General features: G+C 40.5%; 1 protein-coding gene across 13 annotated transcripts in view; it reads left to right on the forward strand.

The window, feature by feature from the left end:
• LOC122558001 (microtubule-associated serine/threonine-protein kinase 4-like) overlaps positions 1–18,955 on the forward strand; it is a 485,329-nt gene that overhangs the window by 348,834 nt on the left and 117,540 nt on the right. For all 13 annotated transcript variants that reach the window (XM_043706318.1, XM_043706336.1, XM_043706326.1 and 10 more), the window contains one exon: positions 10,279–10,367. In XM_043706318.1, coding sequence (XP_043562253.1) covers positions 10,279–10,367 — 89 coding nt within the window. The remainder of the gene's footprint in view (positions 1–10,278; positions 10,368–18,955) is intronic.

Here is an 18,955-nt window from a genome sequence, read left to right on the forward strand (position 1 = left end):
GAAGGGGAGGGAGGTGTCAGATATGGTCCAGGTAAATTTAAGGTCAGGGTGGAATGTGTTGGTGAAGTTGATGAATTGCTCAACCTCCTCGCGGGAGCACGAGGTGGCGCCAATGCAGTCATCAATGTAGTGGCGGAAGAGGTGGGGAGTGATCTGGTTTCCAGCATCTGCAGTCATTGTTTTTACCTCTATTCTGATACAGCTACAACAGGCAACTACTGAACAATATGAAAGGTGCCTTCTGTCTGTAAAAAGTAAGACAAATCAAGTTATCCAAGTCTCTCATCAACAGTACTGTCAAGCATCACTTAGTCAACAATTCGTAGAAAAACACCAGCAATATTTCTTCACATTCTTTGACATGACCGTGACATTTGACTTAACTTGCAAGGTTCTGTGGAGTTTGCTGTGAAGATTTGGATGTCTTAAGAAATTTCATCACAATCTTCTAACTGCTTCTTGATGCTATGGCTGCTGCTATCCTGAGTAAGAGAGCGGAAACATTCGGGATCAAAATCCAAACAAGTTTGTGTGATAGCATCCATTATATTTGCAATCCATCCAAACTGACATGCCCCCGCTCAAAGAAAATAAAGGTACATGACAAGCAGTTTGTATTTGACTGCAGCATTGTTGGGACTTGTGCCAAATTTGTAAACCACACTCAATCTCTTTAATTGTGTACACAGGAGACTCTGCCTTTGCTTGAAATTTGCAACCCCATGTATGATGAAGGAGATGATCAAGAATATGTTGAGTCAGTAACAAAGAGAATTGATGAGGGCAGAGCGGTAGATGTGATCTATATGGACTTCAGTAAGGCATTCGACAAAGTTCCTCATGGGAGACTGGTTAGCAAGGTTAGATCTCATGGAATACAGGGAGAACTCTCTATTTGGATACAGAACTGGCTCAGAGGTTTTTCAGACTGGAGGCCTGTGACCAGTGGAGTGCCACAAGGATCTACAAGTGATTTACAGTGTTCAATTACTCCAGCCATCTCTTGCGCTCTCATGTAATGAACTGAATTGACTGAAGACTGGGTCCACTACTTTTCGTCATTTTATATAAGTGATTTGGATGTGAGTATAAGAGCTATAGTTAGGCAGGAATCCTGAAGAAGGGCTCATGCCCGAAACGTCGATTCCCCTGCTCCTTGAATGCTGCCTGACCTGCTACACTTTTCCAGCAACACATTTTCAGCTCTGATCTCTAGCATCTGCAGTCCTCACTTTCTCCTAAGAGGTATAGTTAGCAAATTTGCTGATGACACCAAAATTGGAGGTGTAGTGGACAGCAAAGAAGGTTAACTCAGATTACAAAGGGATCTTGATCATATGGGCCAATGGGCTGAGAAATGGCAGATGGAGTTTAATTTCGATAAATATGAGGTGCTGCCTTTTGGGAAAGCAAATCTTAGCAGGACTTATACACTTAATAGTAAGGTCCTAGGGAGTGTTGCTGAACAAAGAGACCTCTGAGTGCAAGTTCATAGCTCCTTGAAAGAAGAGTCCCAGGTAGATAGGATAGTGAAGGTGATGTTTGGTATGCTTTCCTTTATTGGTCAGAGTATTGAGTACAGGAGTTCAAAGGTCGTGTTGCAACTGTACAGGACATTTGTTAGGCCACTGTTGGAATATTGCGTGCAGTTCTAGACTCCTTCCTATCGCAAAGATGTTGTGAAACCTGAAAGGGATCAGAAAAGATTTACAAGGGTGATGCCTGGGTTGGAGGATTTGAGCTATAAGGAGAGGCTGAATAGGCTAGGGCTGTTTTTTGCTGGAGCATTGGAGGCTGAGGTGTGACCAAATCATGAGGGGCATAGATAGGATAAATAGACATGGTCTTCCCTGAGGTGGGGAATCCAAAACTAGAGGGCATAGGTTTAGGGTGAGAGGGGAAGGATATAAAGAGACCTAAGGGGCAACCTTTTCATACAGAGGGTGGTACGTGTATGGAATTAGCTGCCAGAAGAAGTGGTGGAGGCTAGTACAATTACAATATTTAAAAGGTATCTGGATGGGTATATGAATAGGAAAAGTTTGGAGGAATATGGTGCGGGTGCTGGCAGGTGGGACTAGATTGGGTTGGGATATCTGGTCGGCATGGACAAGTTGGATCGAAGGGTCTGTATCCATGCTGTACCTCTCTATGACTCTATGTTGGGCAGAGCTACCTCTGTTAGGCAGGCAGAAGTGGGTACTGCAGATTAGAGTCAAGATCAGAGTGGTGCTGGAAAAGTGCAGCAGGTCAGGCAGCATCCGAGGAGCAGGAAAATCAGGATGGAAGGGCTTTTACCCGAAATGTCGATTTTCTTGCTCCTCAGATGCTGCCTGTTCTGCTGTGCTTTTCCAGCACCACTCTAATCTTGACAGCTACCTCTGTCAGTCTGCCATCAGTATGGAGATCCAAGATTGGATCACCTGCGCAGGCTGAGCCTTCTAACAACTACTCATTGAGTGTTTCACAACAAAGACCTCTGCAAGTCAACAGAAGTCTACTTTACAGAGCAGGTGTCAATTCCACAGTGTTGTACTGTGCATCAGTGATGCACAAGAGAGTCATAGAAGACTCTACTTGCAATGTTTCCGCTGCATTCTCTGGATTTAATGGGAAGATTATCAAATAATGTTTGTCCCCTCCTCAGAGCCAAAGCCACAAGCGTTCAGACAATACACCTGTAAAACCAACTGTGATAGACTGAACACTGTGTCTGAACTGCCCAAAAGCTGTGGGACCAGGAGAGGTTTAGGTCAGGGTTGGGGGGAGGGTGATAACAATGTGTTTAACATCAAGGTTTTTTAGGAAGCTACCTTCTTGCTAGTATTTTGGGCGGCACGGTGGCACAGTGGTTAGCACTGCTGCCTCACAGCGCCAGAGACCCGGGTTCAATTCCCAACTCGGGCGACTGACTGTGTGGAGTTTGCACATTCTCCCCGTGTCTGCGTGGGTTTCCTCCGGGAGCTCCGGTTTCCTCCCACAGTCCAAAGATGTGCAGTTCAGGTGAATTGGCCATGCTAAATTGCCCGTAGTGTTAGGTAAAGGGGTAAATGTAGGGGTATGGGTGGGTTGCGCTTCGCCGGGTCGGTGTGGACTTGTTGGGCCGAAGGGCCTGTTTCCACACTGTAAGTAGTCTAATCTAATCTATTTTTTGGAACAATTTAGACCAAGCTCACCAATAAAAGAAGCAATGATTTACTGGGACCTTTCGCTGTTAGCACTCAGTCAGAGCTCATGGCAGCCACTGCTGACGCGATGCTTGGAGCCTTATTGCGTGGTACTAAAGTATAGCTGCATTTGAACTTTTTCTCTATCATTTAATTTAATACACATTCAGTAAACAATATTGAGTTAATTAGATTGCAGTCGTCTAAGGGTCTTGTGGGTAAAGGTACCATATGCTGTAACAGTGAGCAATACCAACCTGGTAGATCTCAAATTTGATTTCTACTTTGTGTAATGTTGCATGATCTCTGCTGGGAAAACAGGTGATCAGTGCTTTTCTTTTTACCTTCATGCTCTGGGGCAGAAAAATTTCAGCTCAGCTGTCCCTGGATCTGATTACTAGTTAGTGATCCCAGCAGGAAAATTGGATGTGAGCTCATGTGTTAGTGAAAACAAGATCAGGCTGGGTTTGGAATTAGACATGATAGGAGAGCGATAACATTCTTTAGTTTGATTGCAAATGTATTCCTTTGTTTAAAATATTCATGTTAGAATGCAAAATGGTGAGAACGTTATGGGCTGAAAGCTCCGATCCCAATGACCGGACCATCTCTGAATTCATGACTGGAGCAATTAAAGTATAAACCAAATGACAAAAGCTGGAATCTTCATCCACTGTTATTTTACAACTGTTTACTGTAAAGCGATATTTAATGTATAAAAGTATTTCCTGTTAAAATACCCCATGGCTGGTGGTGGTTATAAAAGAGGACAGTCTGAGATGCAGATTTGGGCTATTAAAGATAGTTTAACACTGACAGATAACAATGAGACCTTGGGGTACATGTTCATAGTTCCTTGAAAGTGGAGTTGCAGGTAGACAGGATAGTGAAGAAGGTATTTGGTATGCTTTCCTTTATTAGTCAGTGCATTGAGTATAGGAGCTGGGATGTCACGTTGTGGCTGTGCAGGACATTGGCTCGGCCTCTTCAGGAATACTGCGTTCAATTCTGGATTCCCTGCTAAAACTATGTTATTAAACTTGAAAGGGTGCAGGTAAGATTTACAAGGGTGTTGCCCGGATTGGAGGGTTTGAGCTATAGGGAGAGGCTGAATAGGTGGGGTTGTTTTCCCTGGCTGAGGGGTGACTTTATAGAGGTTTATAAAATCACAAGGGGCACAGAAAGGGTGAATTGCCAAGGTCTTTTTCTCAGGGAGGGGAATCCAAAACTAGAGGCCATAGGTTAATGGTCAGAGGGGAAAGATTTTAAAAAGGGCCTGAAAGGTAGCTTTTTCACGTAGAGGATAGTGTGTGGATGGAATAAGCTGCCAGAGGACGTGGTGGAGGCTGGTACAATTAGAACTTTTAAAAGGCATCTGGATGGGTCCATGAAAGGTTTAGAGGGATATGGGCCAAACGCTGACAAACGGGACTTTTTAGTTTAGGATATATGCTCGACGTGTTCAAGTTGGAACAATGGGGACAGTTTCTGTACTGTATGACTCCTTGACTATAAAATAAAACCGTTTGAAAATTGTTTAAATATGTTAGCCATAATCAGCATCAGTTCAAGTTCTTTACAATTACAAAACTTTGTAAAATAATTTGAGACTTTTATGTGCTTTCATTTTTATTTTATGAAAATTAGTGTCGGGTTTTTAAAAATCCTACTGTTTTAAACAACTGAAAAGTAAGGACAAATGAGGCTGTGAGCATTTTTATCTGTAAAATAATGTTTTACAGATACATACAATTTTGGTCTCAGTATGTTACAAAGGCTGTGAATGACTCATACTTCACATTTGGGAGTTTGTAAGGTAAAGTCTTTGTTGACATCCTCCTTTGCTTTTGATCTGTTGCTTCAAATTTACTAAAATGACTTATTATATGATCTGCTGACAAATCAAAATGACATTATATGATCTGGCCGCCTTCACTCTTCTTAATGGTTCAGAAACACAGCTGTCTTTGCCATGACTACTTTATCTTTCCTTGTCCTTTAAAAATGTGATGGATCATTCCTGACCCTAGAGCCTAACTAAGGCTGACTCGGGAGTTAAATCTCTAAAAGTCCAAAGTAATAAGTTCAAGTTCCCAATGTTTTGTCAAGTCCGGTTTAGCAGTACTGTTTTCTAACCTCTATTCATACTTTTATTTAAATTATACTCTTTTAGCAGGTAATCCAGGCTTTTTATAGTCCATGATAAAGTTATCATTGGAAGGTTCAATTTTCTTCATTTAGAGTAGCCCAGATTTTGAGACTGGTATGAGTTAAGGTGAGAATTCCTTTGAGCTTTGTAGTTGCTGTTGGATCAGATTTGCGACTCCCCGGGCTGGGGGGGTCCCACCTTTTTGTAGTTGCCGACGAGGTAGGGCATCCAGTTTAATTCTGAACTGGGGTGGAATAGGATTGTTTGGAGAATAACAGACTGACCTGTTCTGTTTGAACAATCACTGTAGTTTCACATTTTACTGGTGGGATGCACAGGGTTTGAGCAAGAGTTTTTAATTACGGGAAATCTGTTTGCATCTGTCCTGAATGATTTAATACTGGGCTGGACAGAGCAGTGTCGGTGTGCATTGGACAGATGAAGGCTCCTGCTGACACTGCCAATTCTTAGCTGTTAAGCTTTTGATTTCGGATGCTTTTTGATGATGAGAATATTCTCTTGACAGGAAGGTATTCCGACGTGCCTGAGCTGTTTCTGTTGCCGTCGGGGATAAAGGATGTTGCCTTTAGCTGATTCTGTTGCTATCAATCTCCTTTAGTTTATAGATAAGCATTCTTCGATTTTTGAATTTTTAACAAATTCTTTTGTGTGTAGTCATTATTTATTTAGAACCATACTCCTGCTTGCACCAAAGCTTTCCTCTGAATCCCTCCATTTCTTATCAGAGTGACCACCTTCTATAGATCTGGGTTTACACCTTGAAAAGCTGGCACTTATTTTCTAATTGCTTGATTTTGATTAAGTATGTGTGCTCAATATATAGTCACCAATTAGTTGACCTACACGTTTCTTTTACAATTTATATGAATGTTTTGGGTGAGAATATGGTTGGTAAGTTTGTGGATGACACCAAAGTTGGTGGCATAGTCCACAGTGAAGAAGGTTTTCTAAGATTAAAAAAGGATCTTGATCAAATGGGTCAATGGCCTGAAAAAGTGCAGATGGAGTTCAATATGAATACATGCAAGGTATTGCATTTTGGTTCAGCAAACAATGGGCTTATACAATTACTGGTAGGGCCTTGGGTAGTGTTGTAGAACAGAGGGACCTAGGGGTGCAGGTACATAATTCTTTGAAGTTTGTGTCACATATAGACAGGGTTGTTAAAAAGGCATTTAGCACGCTTGCCTTCATTGCTCAGTATATGAATTGGGAAGTGACCACCTTCTATAGATCTGGGTTTACACCTTGAAAAGCTGGCACTTGTTTTCTAATTGCTTGATTTTGATTAAGTATGTGTGCTCAATATATAGTCACCAATTAGTTGACCTACACGTTTCTTTTACAATTTATATGAATGTTTTGGGTGAGAATATGGTTGGTAAGTTTGTGGATGACACCAAAGTTGGTGGCATAGTCCACAGTGAAGAAGGTTTTCTAAGATTAAAAAAGGATCTTGATCAAATGGGTCAATGGCCTGAAAAAGTGCAGATGGAGTTCAATATGAATACATGCAAGATATTGCATTTTGGTTCAGCAAACAATGGGCTTATACAATTACTGGTAGGGCCTTGGGTAGTGTTATAGAACAGAGGGACCTAGGGGTGCAGGTACATAATTCTTTGAAGTTTGTGTCACATATAGACAGGGTTGTTAAAAAGGCATTTGGCATGCTTGTCTTCATTGCTCAGTCCTTTTACTGTAGGAGTTAGGATGTTATGTTGAGGTTGTATAGGACATTGGTGAGGCCTCTTCAGGAATATTGTGTCCAGTGCTGGTTGCCCAGTTATAAGAAGGATATTATCAAGCTAAGAGAGTTCAGAGAGATTTACCAGGATGTTACAGACTATGGAAAACTTGAGTTATAAAGAAAGGCTGGGTAGGCTGGGACTTTAGGTAAAAACAATGACTGCAGATGCTGGAAACCAGCTTTTGGATTAATGGTACTGGAAGAGCACAGCAGTCCAGGCAGCATCTGAGGAGCTGCTCCTCAGATGCTGCCTGAACTGCTGTGCTCTTCCAGCACCACTAATCCAAAAGCTGGGACTTTTTTTCACTGGAGCATAGGAGGTTGAGAGCTGACCTGATAGAAGTTTATAAAATAATGAGAGGTATAGATAGAGTTAATGATAGTTGCGTTGCCCATAAGATGGGGAATTTCATGACAAAGGGGCACATTTTTAAGGTGAGAGGAGAGACATTTAAAAAGGACATGAGGCAAATTTTTTACACAGAGGGTGGTTTGCATGTGGAATGAACCTCCTGAGGAAGTGATGAATGTGGGTACAATTACAACATTTAAAAGATATTTGGATAGATACCTGATAGGGGAGCTTCAGAGAGATATGGGCGAGAAGCAGGAAGGTGGGATTTGTTTAGTTTGGGATTATGTTCAGCATAGACTTGTTGGACCGAAAGGTTTTTTTTCCTCATGACTCTCTTACTAAGAGCTACCTGGGCACTGATAAAAGTGTGGCGTGGGGAATCCCCCAATTTAATCAATTAATCATGTAACTTAAACTCACAGTGCTATTTGCAGGAATGTTGCCTTTAAAATCCTGAGAGTACTCAGCCTCTTTAGTAGATTATACCTACTTTATTTGAATGTAATTATTCAAAGCTGGCATAATTTACCTCACTAGATGACACAGAGAAACTTAGATTTTGAATTTTCTTTTAAAATAATGAATTTTTTTAAAAAAGAATATCAGTCATGGGATGTGAGCTATGCCCAGGGCAGCTTATCCTGAATTACCATCCGGAATTACCTTTGAGAAGATGGTGGTGAGCCATGTTCTTGAAACCACTGCAGTCCATGTGGTATAGTTACATCCAGAATGCTTTTTATAAAATTCATTTAAGGGATGAGGTGTCACTGGCTACCCAGCATTAATTGTCCATCCCTAATTGCCCGGGGGCAGTTAAGAGTCTGAAGTCACATGTAGGTCAGATCAGGTAAGGATGACAATTTCCTTCCCTAGTGAACCAGATGGGTTTTTAAGACAATCAACAATGGATTCAAATCCATCAATCCACTCATATTTCCAGATTTATAAAACTTGTATTCAAATTCTGACCATCTGACATGGTGGGATTTGAACCCAGGTCCCCATAACATTCATGGATCTCTGGATTAACAGTCCACTGGGTCCATACAGTCCAATAATACCACTAGGCCATCTCCTCCCGTTCAGGGAGCCTTAGCTGTTCCGCAGAAAGTTCCGAGACACAATGACAGTGTGTAAACCTTCATGTCGACACAAGTCAGGATAGTGTGTGGCTTGGAGGAAAGCTGAGGTTGTTTAGTCATTTCTAAAGTAGCAATTAGCCAAGTTTGAAGACTTGCCCCTTATGCCATAGTATTGTTTGTAGCAGAGCAGTCCACTTGGCCCATCAAATCTATAATCTCTCTGCAGCATAATCCACTCAATCCCATTCCATCATTAGTCCTGCAGCCTTGCAGACTTACTCCTTTAAGAGTTCATCCAGTTTCTGTTTGAAATAATTAATTGCTTACACATTCGCTACCTGTGTTGCTAACGAGTTCCAGGCCATTACCATTCACTGTGCAAAAGCAGGATCATCCTCTCATTCCAACTATATCTTTTTCCCAAATCTTTAAATCTGTGTCCCTCATCCTTCCACAAACTTTTTATCCCTTGTTTGTTATATCTAAATCTGTTATACGCTTGCACAACTCTATCAATTCTATGCCAGATGATCAATGAACTTTTAGCATGGAGGTAGGGGTGACCTGAGGTTATGTATCTGTCAGGTTATTGCTGGGTTAAAAGGGATGATTCTTTCTGTCTGATATTTGTAAAGTGTGATTTATATAAATAAATATCATTTACTTACCAGTTTGGGTTTTAGAATTTTGAACTGCTGACGTATGAGTTTTCTGTGTGTCAGAAGAGGTTTAATGATTAATTCATTTTATTTCAGTAAGTCATTGTGATTTATTTTAAAACCGATTGTGAGAGAGAGCCTACCAGAATGAATGGGTGTTTGTTGACATTGAGAGAGTGTATGAGTGAATTAAGTGCACAATGTCACACATTAGGCTTTCTAATAGATTGTTCTTGATTTGTTCTTTTTATGTTTGGGAGAAATATCCATAATTTGGAAAGAAACTTTTCAGTCTTAACTTCAGTTTGGGGTGGTTTTGCAGGGTTCTTTGCTGAATATGATGTGTGAGGCAGTTTCTCCTAAGAAAGAGAGAAGATAATTTAGATCTGTTAAAATAAGAAAAAACCTCAAAGTAGGGTGTTTATCCAGGCCAGAAGTGTTGGGAGAAAACCTTAGAAGTATTTGAAGCTGAAAACATGTAAACTCAGGTATTTGTGAATCCTCCTGGAAGAGACTATCATTCTCCAGACTGGAAGTTTTTTTTTAAATTCACTCATGGGACGTGGGCATTGTTAGCTGGGCCAGATGTACGGGAACACCAGCACCTGCAAGCTCCCCTCCATGCCGCTCACCATCCTGACTTGGAAATCTGTCGCCATTCCTTCAGTATTGTTGGGTTAAATCCTGGACTTCTCTCTCTAAGGGCACTGTGTCTTCAGTAAATGGACTGCAGTGGTTCAAGGAAGTAGCGCACTACTTTCTTGAGGGCCGCTAGGAACAGGCAATAGATGTTGGCCCTGTCAGCAATTGCTACACCCCACAAGTGAATTTTTAAAAAAGTTTATTAAGATTTTTTTTTGATTAATGTGGGCTTTGTTGAAACAGCTATTGGCAACTCTTGTGAATATGTTCAGTAACTGACTTCCATGATCACTGACAATGATAGGCTACAGATTTTAGTCTATCAAGTGAGGTCTCACTGTGGGATCTGACATGTCCAGTATCACCATCAGCAGGGTAGATAACAGAAAGTGATGAAATGTCATAAAACTGAGTGGCTGTAGTTATTTTATTTTCTTCTTTGAATTTCAGTTGTCGCACTAATAATAGGAAAAGCCTGATAGGAAGCAGTCAGTCTGCAGCCCTTCCACGACCTCACTCGCCTCTCCCTGCCCATTCAGGTAAGAAATTACTATTTGAGATGAGCTTTCCATAAGATTGTAATCATACAGTGTGCTGAATTACAGTGCATTAGTGAATGAGAATAGGTCACTTCAAATGACATTGGGTTTTATATTGCTATTGTGTTGGTTAATCAGTCCATTCATGCAGATGATAACCAGAATGATGAATGGCATCCGAAGCAAGCATGCAAAGTTAAGTATTACTTAGGCTGTTGTCATGTCAATGTCTTATGAGAATTTGCTGTGTAGATTATGTGCTTCTAAAAACTGTTATCACAGAAATCTGGAATATTTCATTGTTCCCAATTACAAAAACTGAATTCTTAAACCTGTGCTGAATGTTTGGTATGTATTGTGCTTTTTGGCTATCATCAGTGACCTTTTTATTCTGATTATCACTATTCCAGTACAGTATATGCCTGCTATAACCAATCCAATCTGCTGGCTTTTTAATATTTAAGGTTTCGGCCTTGACTCAGCGGTAGCATTGTACAAAGGCAAAGCTATATTGTCAGATGTGTGCAAACGATTCCATGGACTGACTTGGAACTTTTCTGCCGGTGACCTGCTAACTTTTATCTCTCAATAGGCACCTAAAAATAGATGATTTGAACATTTATTTCATTGTTGTTTGTGGGAGTTCTCTGTGCACAATTTGGGTGCTGCTTTTCTTGTGTTTCAGAAGTGTTTAATTTCTTGTAAAGCTATTTTGGTATACCTAAGGTCGTGATAGACATATAATTTTATTTAAAATCATTCGGTTTATAACGTTTTTCTGTGGGAAAGGCTTTTTGGTCAATTTGTCGAATGCATGGTATGAAAGTCTCTGTCATGCATTTTGCATAAAATATTTTAATCTTCTATTGTAACACCATAAGACCCTGCACATTTTTTGAATTGGTTATGCATATCTGACTTGTTTTGAATAATGTAAAATGTAACTTTTATAACCTTTCACTTCTATATTATTAATGGAAAATGGTAATGACTTGAGCCATTCATGAAGGGAAATCTTTGATTTTTAAATCCAATTATATATCTACAAACTAGCTGTAGCAGGCATTTTAATCTGAACTTTTAACTTGCCTGACCTGCTGCGAGTGGATGGATCAGAAAGGTGTGGGGAAGTCAGAATTATTTTGCACACCATTTGGTGTGATTTTCCTTCATAGTGTACATGACCCCCCCCACTCCCCCACCCTCCATGTTTCCCCATCCAGAAGCCATCTTGATTTCAAAGCTGGAGGCCCAGGTTTGGTTAGTAGGGGACAGGGGAATCGATTCCATTCTGAGAGAGGCTGCTCATTCCTGGGACCCAGTTCAGAGGTTATGGGGATGAGGGGGACAGTGGAGACGAGGTTGACTGAAGCCTTGAGGGTGGGATGGAGGATGGGGATTAAAAGTCATGGGAAGGAGGGAGTGTTTGGAAGTTTTCCCAGATTGAGCTTTGCTCAGGCAGGTATCTGGGCATCCAGGAACTCACTTTCTGGATGCAGGAACCTTTCACCTGGCTGTAGCTGCCACCCCCTGACTACAGTTAAACAGTTGAATGACAATAAGCTTCCCTCATTATCTTATGTAAAGTACCAACTTCTCCTCAGGCGGGGTTGATTGCCTGCTGACCACCTCACCCCCCCCCCCTCACCCCCGTTTGGGATCAGGAATCTGATTTATATATCAACCCTAAATCTAACATAAAGTTAGAATTTCTTCCTTCCTGCATAACCTGATTTGTAAAAAGAATCTGCAGATTGACAAAGTGAACGATGCCTAAATGCATTAGACAGGAGCTTTGACCACACAATCCAACAGCTAACAATTAAATGGGCTTTCCTCAAATGTCCACTTCAAGCTTGGACTGTTACTTGAACTAAATGTTTCATGATCCTTATTCTCAAATCTTTGCTTTGCTTCCTGAATTAATCAGGTTGAGACTTTGAGAGTACCATTTCCACCTTGGTGTTAAATTTTATATATTAGAATGTAATGCTCTCAATAACAATACACAATTATCAAAAGTTAGAGTTAATGTGAAAGATATTAAGCTGAGAAATGGACAGTTTAGTCATAATCTAATATAGTTTGAATTTCAAAGTGTAGAGTCTATTTTCTACCATGTCAGTTGACAAAACTAAGAATAAATTATGCACCTTAAGGAGGACACGTGGAAAAATAAATTGTGTAAGCTTCCTATAATGGTATAGGTGATTAATATCAACTCAGTACTGTACAGGACTTAAGTGAGGGCAGAGCTGGAGTGATGTGTGCAGTTCTTGGCATCACACTACAAGAAGGATATGATTGCACTGGAGTAGGTGCAGAGGAGATTCACCAGGATGTTGCCTGGGATGGAGCATTTTAGCAATGAAGAGAGGCTGGATAAGTGCGAGTTGTTTTCTTTGGCGCAGAGAACATTGAAGGCGGGAGACCTGATAGAGGTGTGTAAGGTTATGAGGGCCATGGCAAGGGTGAGGAGAAAGGAGTTGTTCCCTTAAGTTGAAAGATTAGAAATAAGGGTATACACTTTTAAAGCGAAAGGCAGGAAGTTGAGAGGGGAGTTTGAGGAAACGTTTTGCTGGTGGTGACGACCTGGAGTGTACTGCCTGGGTGGGTAGTTGAGGTAGGTAAGCTCACACCCTTTTAAAAATACATGGACGAGCATTTGAAGTCTAGTAACATTCAAGGCCACAGGCCTAGAGCGGGAAAGTGGGACTGTGGTAGGTAGTAGCGTACTTTTGGCAGTATTGACTCAATGGGCTGAAAGGTCTCTTCTGTATTGAATGATTCTATCTGTCAGATGCAAAAAAGGAGACCCCAGTTTTTGTTGCTTATTTCTTATGTTTATGGTAAAAGTTCAGCAATTGATATCTACACTCCTGATTTGGGAACAATAAATAAGATATGGTTCTTGTTCCTTTCATTTTATCCATCAACAATGTAGATTAATGTAATACCTTTTAAATGACCAATTCATCATAAATAAATCTGGGGATTACCTGTAACCTGACACACAATCACAGGAAGAGTTAAGAAATTTGGTCATAAGAGATGGGTTTTAAGAAGGATCTTGCAGGAGGAGGAGAAGAGGGATTTAGGGAAAGGCATGCCAGAGTGTGGTGCTTGGTCTGAAGGCATAATGGAGAGTGCTGTGGGTGATGCATAAATAAACTGGAATATGATGATAAACTGTTCAGGAAGGGTTCACGTCAGATGAGAACCCCCTAGATCATTTGTGTAATTTATGTATAAATGTATTGTTTAGATCTTTGAATGGGATGATGTTTATGAATGATTTTGATAAAAAGAAAAGTAACTATTTTTTGCCTGTTTTGATGGACATTATGCTGAAGATTCATGTTTTTTTGTTTCCAGGTCATTTTAAATGTTGCAGTCATCTTCAAAGCAGGATTCTCTCTGCAGATCCCAGCTGTTGACATTCAAAGCTACAACAGCTACACTTTTCATGTTTCACATTAGCCACCTTGTGGTCTCTCTCAGTAATATTGCCAACACTTGCTAAATTAGAAGTAGTTCAGATCTGTTTACACCCAGCATTATAGGGTTTGGGATTTCCCAAACTCATTCCACTATCGTGTCAACCATCTCATTGTCACCCACTGGATTAGTTGCAAGTGCACGTGACTAGTTTATATTGAATCCTGATAAAGCAACATTTTAAAAATAATTGAAAGAATTTGAAGCAGAAAGGTTTGATTTCTACAAAAGATCTGTCCTACTCTTGGAGAGTGGGCAGGTGCAGCAGAAAGAATGAAACAAAGCTGAGTTTCTCCAGCAATTTTGTTTTCTGTTGTAGCTGAAAGAAGCTGGGGTTGAATGCGAAATGCAAGAAGTGCTGAACCCATGCTGTCCAGTGGGGACAGGGAAGCAAATGGCCAAAGTTCCTACTTTTACTCCTATCTATTAGCCAGAACTACAGAATACATATAAATCAATACTGGGTCAAAGTCACATCAGTCTTGGTTATGATGGCTGTAGTCAAATAGCCAACTGCTTAGGCTTACATGTGAGGTACTGGTACATGGATGAGATGCTAGCATTTTTCAGAATGACGTTCAAGTTAACGTCAGCACTCTGAGGAGTAGAGGAAGAAAAAATACTGAAACCTACATTCAGCACCGTTCTCAATTCCGCAGATACCGAAGCAATTTGTGTTCATAAGCAGCAAGACCTCGACACCATTGGGGATTGGGCTCATGGTGTTCAGTAATATTGTGTCACACAAATGCCAGGCAATGACCATGTCAAACGCAAAAGAATCTAAACATCACCCCTTGACGATCTATGCCACTACCATCATTGAATTCCCACTAACAACAAACTGAGGATACCATCACCCAGAAACTGAACTGGACCAGTCTTGTGAATACTTTGGTGACAAATGCACTTCAAAAGCTAGTGAATAATTTCTTTCCTGAATCCCCAAATCCTGTACAGCAAGGCACAAGTCAGGAATGTGATGGACTGCTCCTCACTTGCCCGATGTGAGCAACTCCAACACTATCCTGGCTTGACTGATACCTTATCCACCACCTTGAACAGTCAGCTCCTTCACAATTTACACATAGTGGCAGCAGTGAGTGCTGTCTGCAAGATGCATTTCAATAACTCACTAAGGCTGCTTCCTCAGTGCCTCACTTACAGTAATCTGTAATTTAGGATGAATGCTGCTGATGACGGGGGAGTTCAGAACCAAGGATCACCGTCTAAGCATACGGAGTAGGCTATTTAGGAGTGAGATAAGGAGAAATTTCTTCCTTAGACAGTAATGAACCTGTGAAATTCTCTGCCACAGAAAGCCGGTGAGGTCAAAGCAATTCATGTTTTCAAGAAGGAGATGGATGTAGTTCTTAAGGCTAATGGGATCAAAGGGTGAAAGCAGGAACAGAGCACTGAGTCAGATGATCCGCTGTATTGTATTGAATAATGGAACAAGATTGAATGGCTGAATGGCCTACCCCCACTCTTATTTTCAATGTTACTATGTTTCTAATGCCTACCACCTTGGAGGATAAAGACTGCAGATGCATAAGAACACCATGGATTGCTCATGTCCCTTGAACAAACAAAAATGTGGTTTGCTCCAAAGTGAACACCACCTGGTCCTAGAGCAGTGGATGACTTGATTTTTAAAATGGCAAATGTCTTGAGTGGTGTGTTCAATGACAGCCGAATAAACCCTCATGATCTTGGAGTGTGCACGGTGTCATTTTGTGAATTGCATAAAATAGCAGTTTCCTCTCATTGCCACCTTGATCATCTTAGATTGTTGTGATATTAACTAAGATGGTGAAGTACCTTCTGCTGAAAAAAGGTATTGAAAATGAGCAATACTTCTCAAGTAAAATCAGATTAGGGTTCAAATCTCCCCTCAATGGAGAGTGGTCTCTGATGCAATTTTTATCACTGATGTGCTTCAGGAGTCTCAGGAATTCCTCATGTATAAACATGTGTGGGGCTTAAAATTCCAATGGTTGGGTTTACCTTGTCCCAATTATTTTCAGACTCCTAAGATGGTGGAATCAGGTGTAGGGCATAGCGCCCAATCTTTACATGGATTTACTTAAGAGATTTTCAAAGCAGCTGTAATGCCTGCCTGGGACAATAAACTACCAGGAGTAACAAAGCAGTGGATGGATTATGCTGAAGGACAGAGGGAGTGAGCTCGGCACTGTTGAGGGCTAAGGATGATGTGGAGGTGCCAGTGTTGGACTGGGGTAGACAAAGTCAAGTCACAGAACACCAGGCTATAGTCCAACAAGTTTATTTGGAATCACAAGCTTTCAAAGTGTTGCCTCTTTGCCCGGTGAAGAGCGATGAGGGAAAGAGGTTGGGCACCATCAGGTGGGATGAAGGTTTGAGCAATAGTGACTGAGCACTTTTGGGAGTAATGGAGGAGATCATTAATTGGATATAGATAATTAGACAATCCATAATACTAGATGCTATTTTGGTGGGCAAAACATGATTGTGAAACAGTTCGAAATGACACAATTAATAGAAGCTTTAGGACATTTAAAATGCTGCCAGTGCCTTAAAAAGGAACATGACATGTCTTCCCGGATGATCCTGCACCACAAGAACCACAAGGGTTTGGGCTATATTTGGCATGCCTGAAGAAACAGGGATTGGAAGTCCTGGCCAAAAATGCAGAGCTGATCATGGTGCACTAAGCTGGAGCAGGAGGAGGATTTGGTGATTGCAGCTTTTGAGATTTGGGCCATTAGAAATCCTCTGAAGCAGGTGAATGTGCACTAGTTATTTCTAGAGCTGTTAACTTACCAGCAATCTCAGGGAGAGCAATTATTAAAAACATTGATAAAATAAGGTTTGGATAAACTAATTGCTCTTTGGGCTCATGATAAATTAGGCAGAATTAATCAGAGTGGAATTGGAATGGAAGTGGAAGGACCGCTAACCATTTGGGTTTGACAGCAAGCTCAACAACGCATGGCTTTTGATTTAAGAAATGGCAAAGAGATGGGTATGACCTTAAAAACTGTGGTGCAAGTAGAAGCATAGGACCATTTAATGTTTGTGGATGGTTTGCAAGGTACAAGGGTGCTCAATGTTATGAGTGAGCAGATTACCAGTGCTGACAATAACACAGCTGTATCTTTCATTTAGATTCCCAATGGTGGGTGAGTCCAGAATCCAGGGTTCAGAGTTTAAGGATGAGGGATAATCCTTTTAAGGCTGAGTTGAGGAGAAATTTCTTCACCCAGAGTGTGGTGAGCCTGTGGAATATACTACCACAGAAAGTGATCAAGACCAAAACATTGTGTTTTCAAGAAGGAGATTGCTATGGCTCTTGTAGCCAAAGGGATCAAAGGATATGTGGGTAGGACAGCATTACGATATTGAGCTCAATGATCGGCCTTGATTATGTTGAATGGTGGAGCAGACTTTTAACAAAATGTACAGCAAATATTTAAATTCCCTTCCATTTCCCTTGCTTAATCTGGATAATTTATGACATTGGAACTTCAGGCACTTTTGGTTCTATGTAACAGACAACCATAAATTCTAATGTTGCCCAGAGTATTACCATCTCTGTAAATATGCTCTTCTCCTCCAGTATACAAAGGATCAGAATAATCAAACCAATTTTACTGTTGAAAAAGGGACTAAGGTTCTCAAACTTCCTTCTGCATGTGTGGATAATTTCCATATCAGTACCTCTTTTGCAGCTCAGAAAACTTCTAGGCAGACAGACCTATAAATCAAGGGCGCATTATGATTATGGAGGCAGGAAACTTTATTTTCTTATTTGTAATATCATCGCCACTTTCAGATCAAGAAACTCAACTTAAGTTAAACTGTCTTCATTCTTTCAATGAAAGATTCAAACTAGTCAATTTTATTCAAAATGCAAGGAAATGTTCAACATTCCAATAACTCTTTAAGGAGTTGACTGCCTTTAAAAGTTGTGATCTACGGTTTTAAAAAAAAGGAATTCCTGAAACATTATGAATGTTGCACTGTAATAAACATTATGATAATGAGAGATTAATAATTGAATTCTGAAGCTCTGCATTTCTGAAACTCAAATTTTGTCCATATTCTACATTTTCACGAAATGTGCAGTATATCCATTCGGGGGGTTCTTTCTGCAATAACACATTCAGTTGGGAACAAGTTGGATGATGTTTACAGTTCTCCTTTCTTTTCACCACCATCACCTTAACCCATACACCCCCTTAGCGGAAACAGCCAGTTAACATGTGAGCAATCAAGAAGGCACATGGAACATTAACCTTTAGTGCAAGAGGTGGTAGAGTATAAAAGCAGGGAAGTCCTGTAACAAAAGTACAGGACATCAGGAAGACCTGAACTAGAATACTCTGTACACTTTGGTCTCTTCATTTAAGGAGCAATGTACTTGTGTTCGAGATAGTCGGTAGTAGTTGCGCCTGAACTATGCTGCTGATATGTCAGCGTGGGAGTAGAATGGAAAGCTAACAGAGGAGTATTTGGTTTGTTGATGGATCTAGGAATTCTGGCATAAACAATTTACCTGACTCACTCTTCCATTTTTTTTATATTTAAGTGGTCTCAAAAATAATTGTAAAATATATTTTATGTAAGGGCTTTTCAGTGTAAAGTCCCTAATGAAATGCAACAACAATTCGACACTGTGGCTAACTGGTGCATTTGACATTGACTAATGAATGTTGTTGCATCTACTGCTTTATAAGTAGGAGCAACATTGCAGGCACCAGTTAATGATATTGGGATACATTAAATCTCCTGAGTGCACAGATCAATTTGAAAGTAATATATATTTTGCATTTAAAAATTTGTCTTTTCCTAATAGTTTTTCATCAGTACTCAGGTGGATTCATAATTCCCATCACAGGATGCATATGTTTCATTAATGGTTATCTTAATGAGAGAGAGTGAAAGAGAGATAGTTGTGCTGAAACTGGCGATATATTATAGCACAGTAAGGTGCTTGCTTGACTCTTGCAAAACATGTAGTTGATCTGTACTTGACAATTCAGCTTCTATATTCGTCAGAGACGCTTCTTTTTAATTAGTAAGGTTTTTGAGGACGCACTCTGTCT

This window comes from Chiloscyllium plagiosum, chromosome 2 (genome assembly GCF_004010195.1).
Source record: "Chiloscyllium plagiosum isolate BGI_BamShark_2017 chromosome 2, ASM401019v2, whole genome shotgun sequence".
NCBI classification, from domain to species: domain Eukaryota; kingdom Metazoa; phylum Chordata; class Chondrichthyes; order Orectolobiformes; family Hemiscylliidae; genus Chiloscyllium; species Chiloscyllium plagiosum.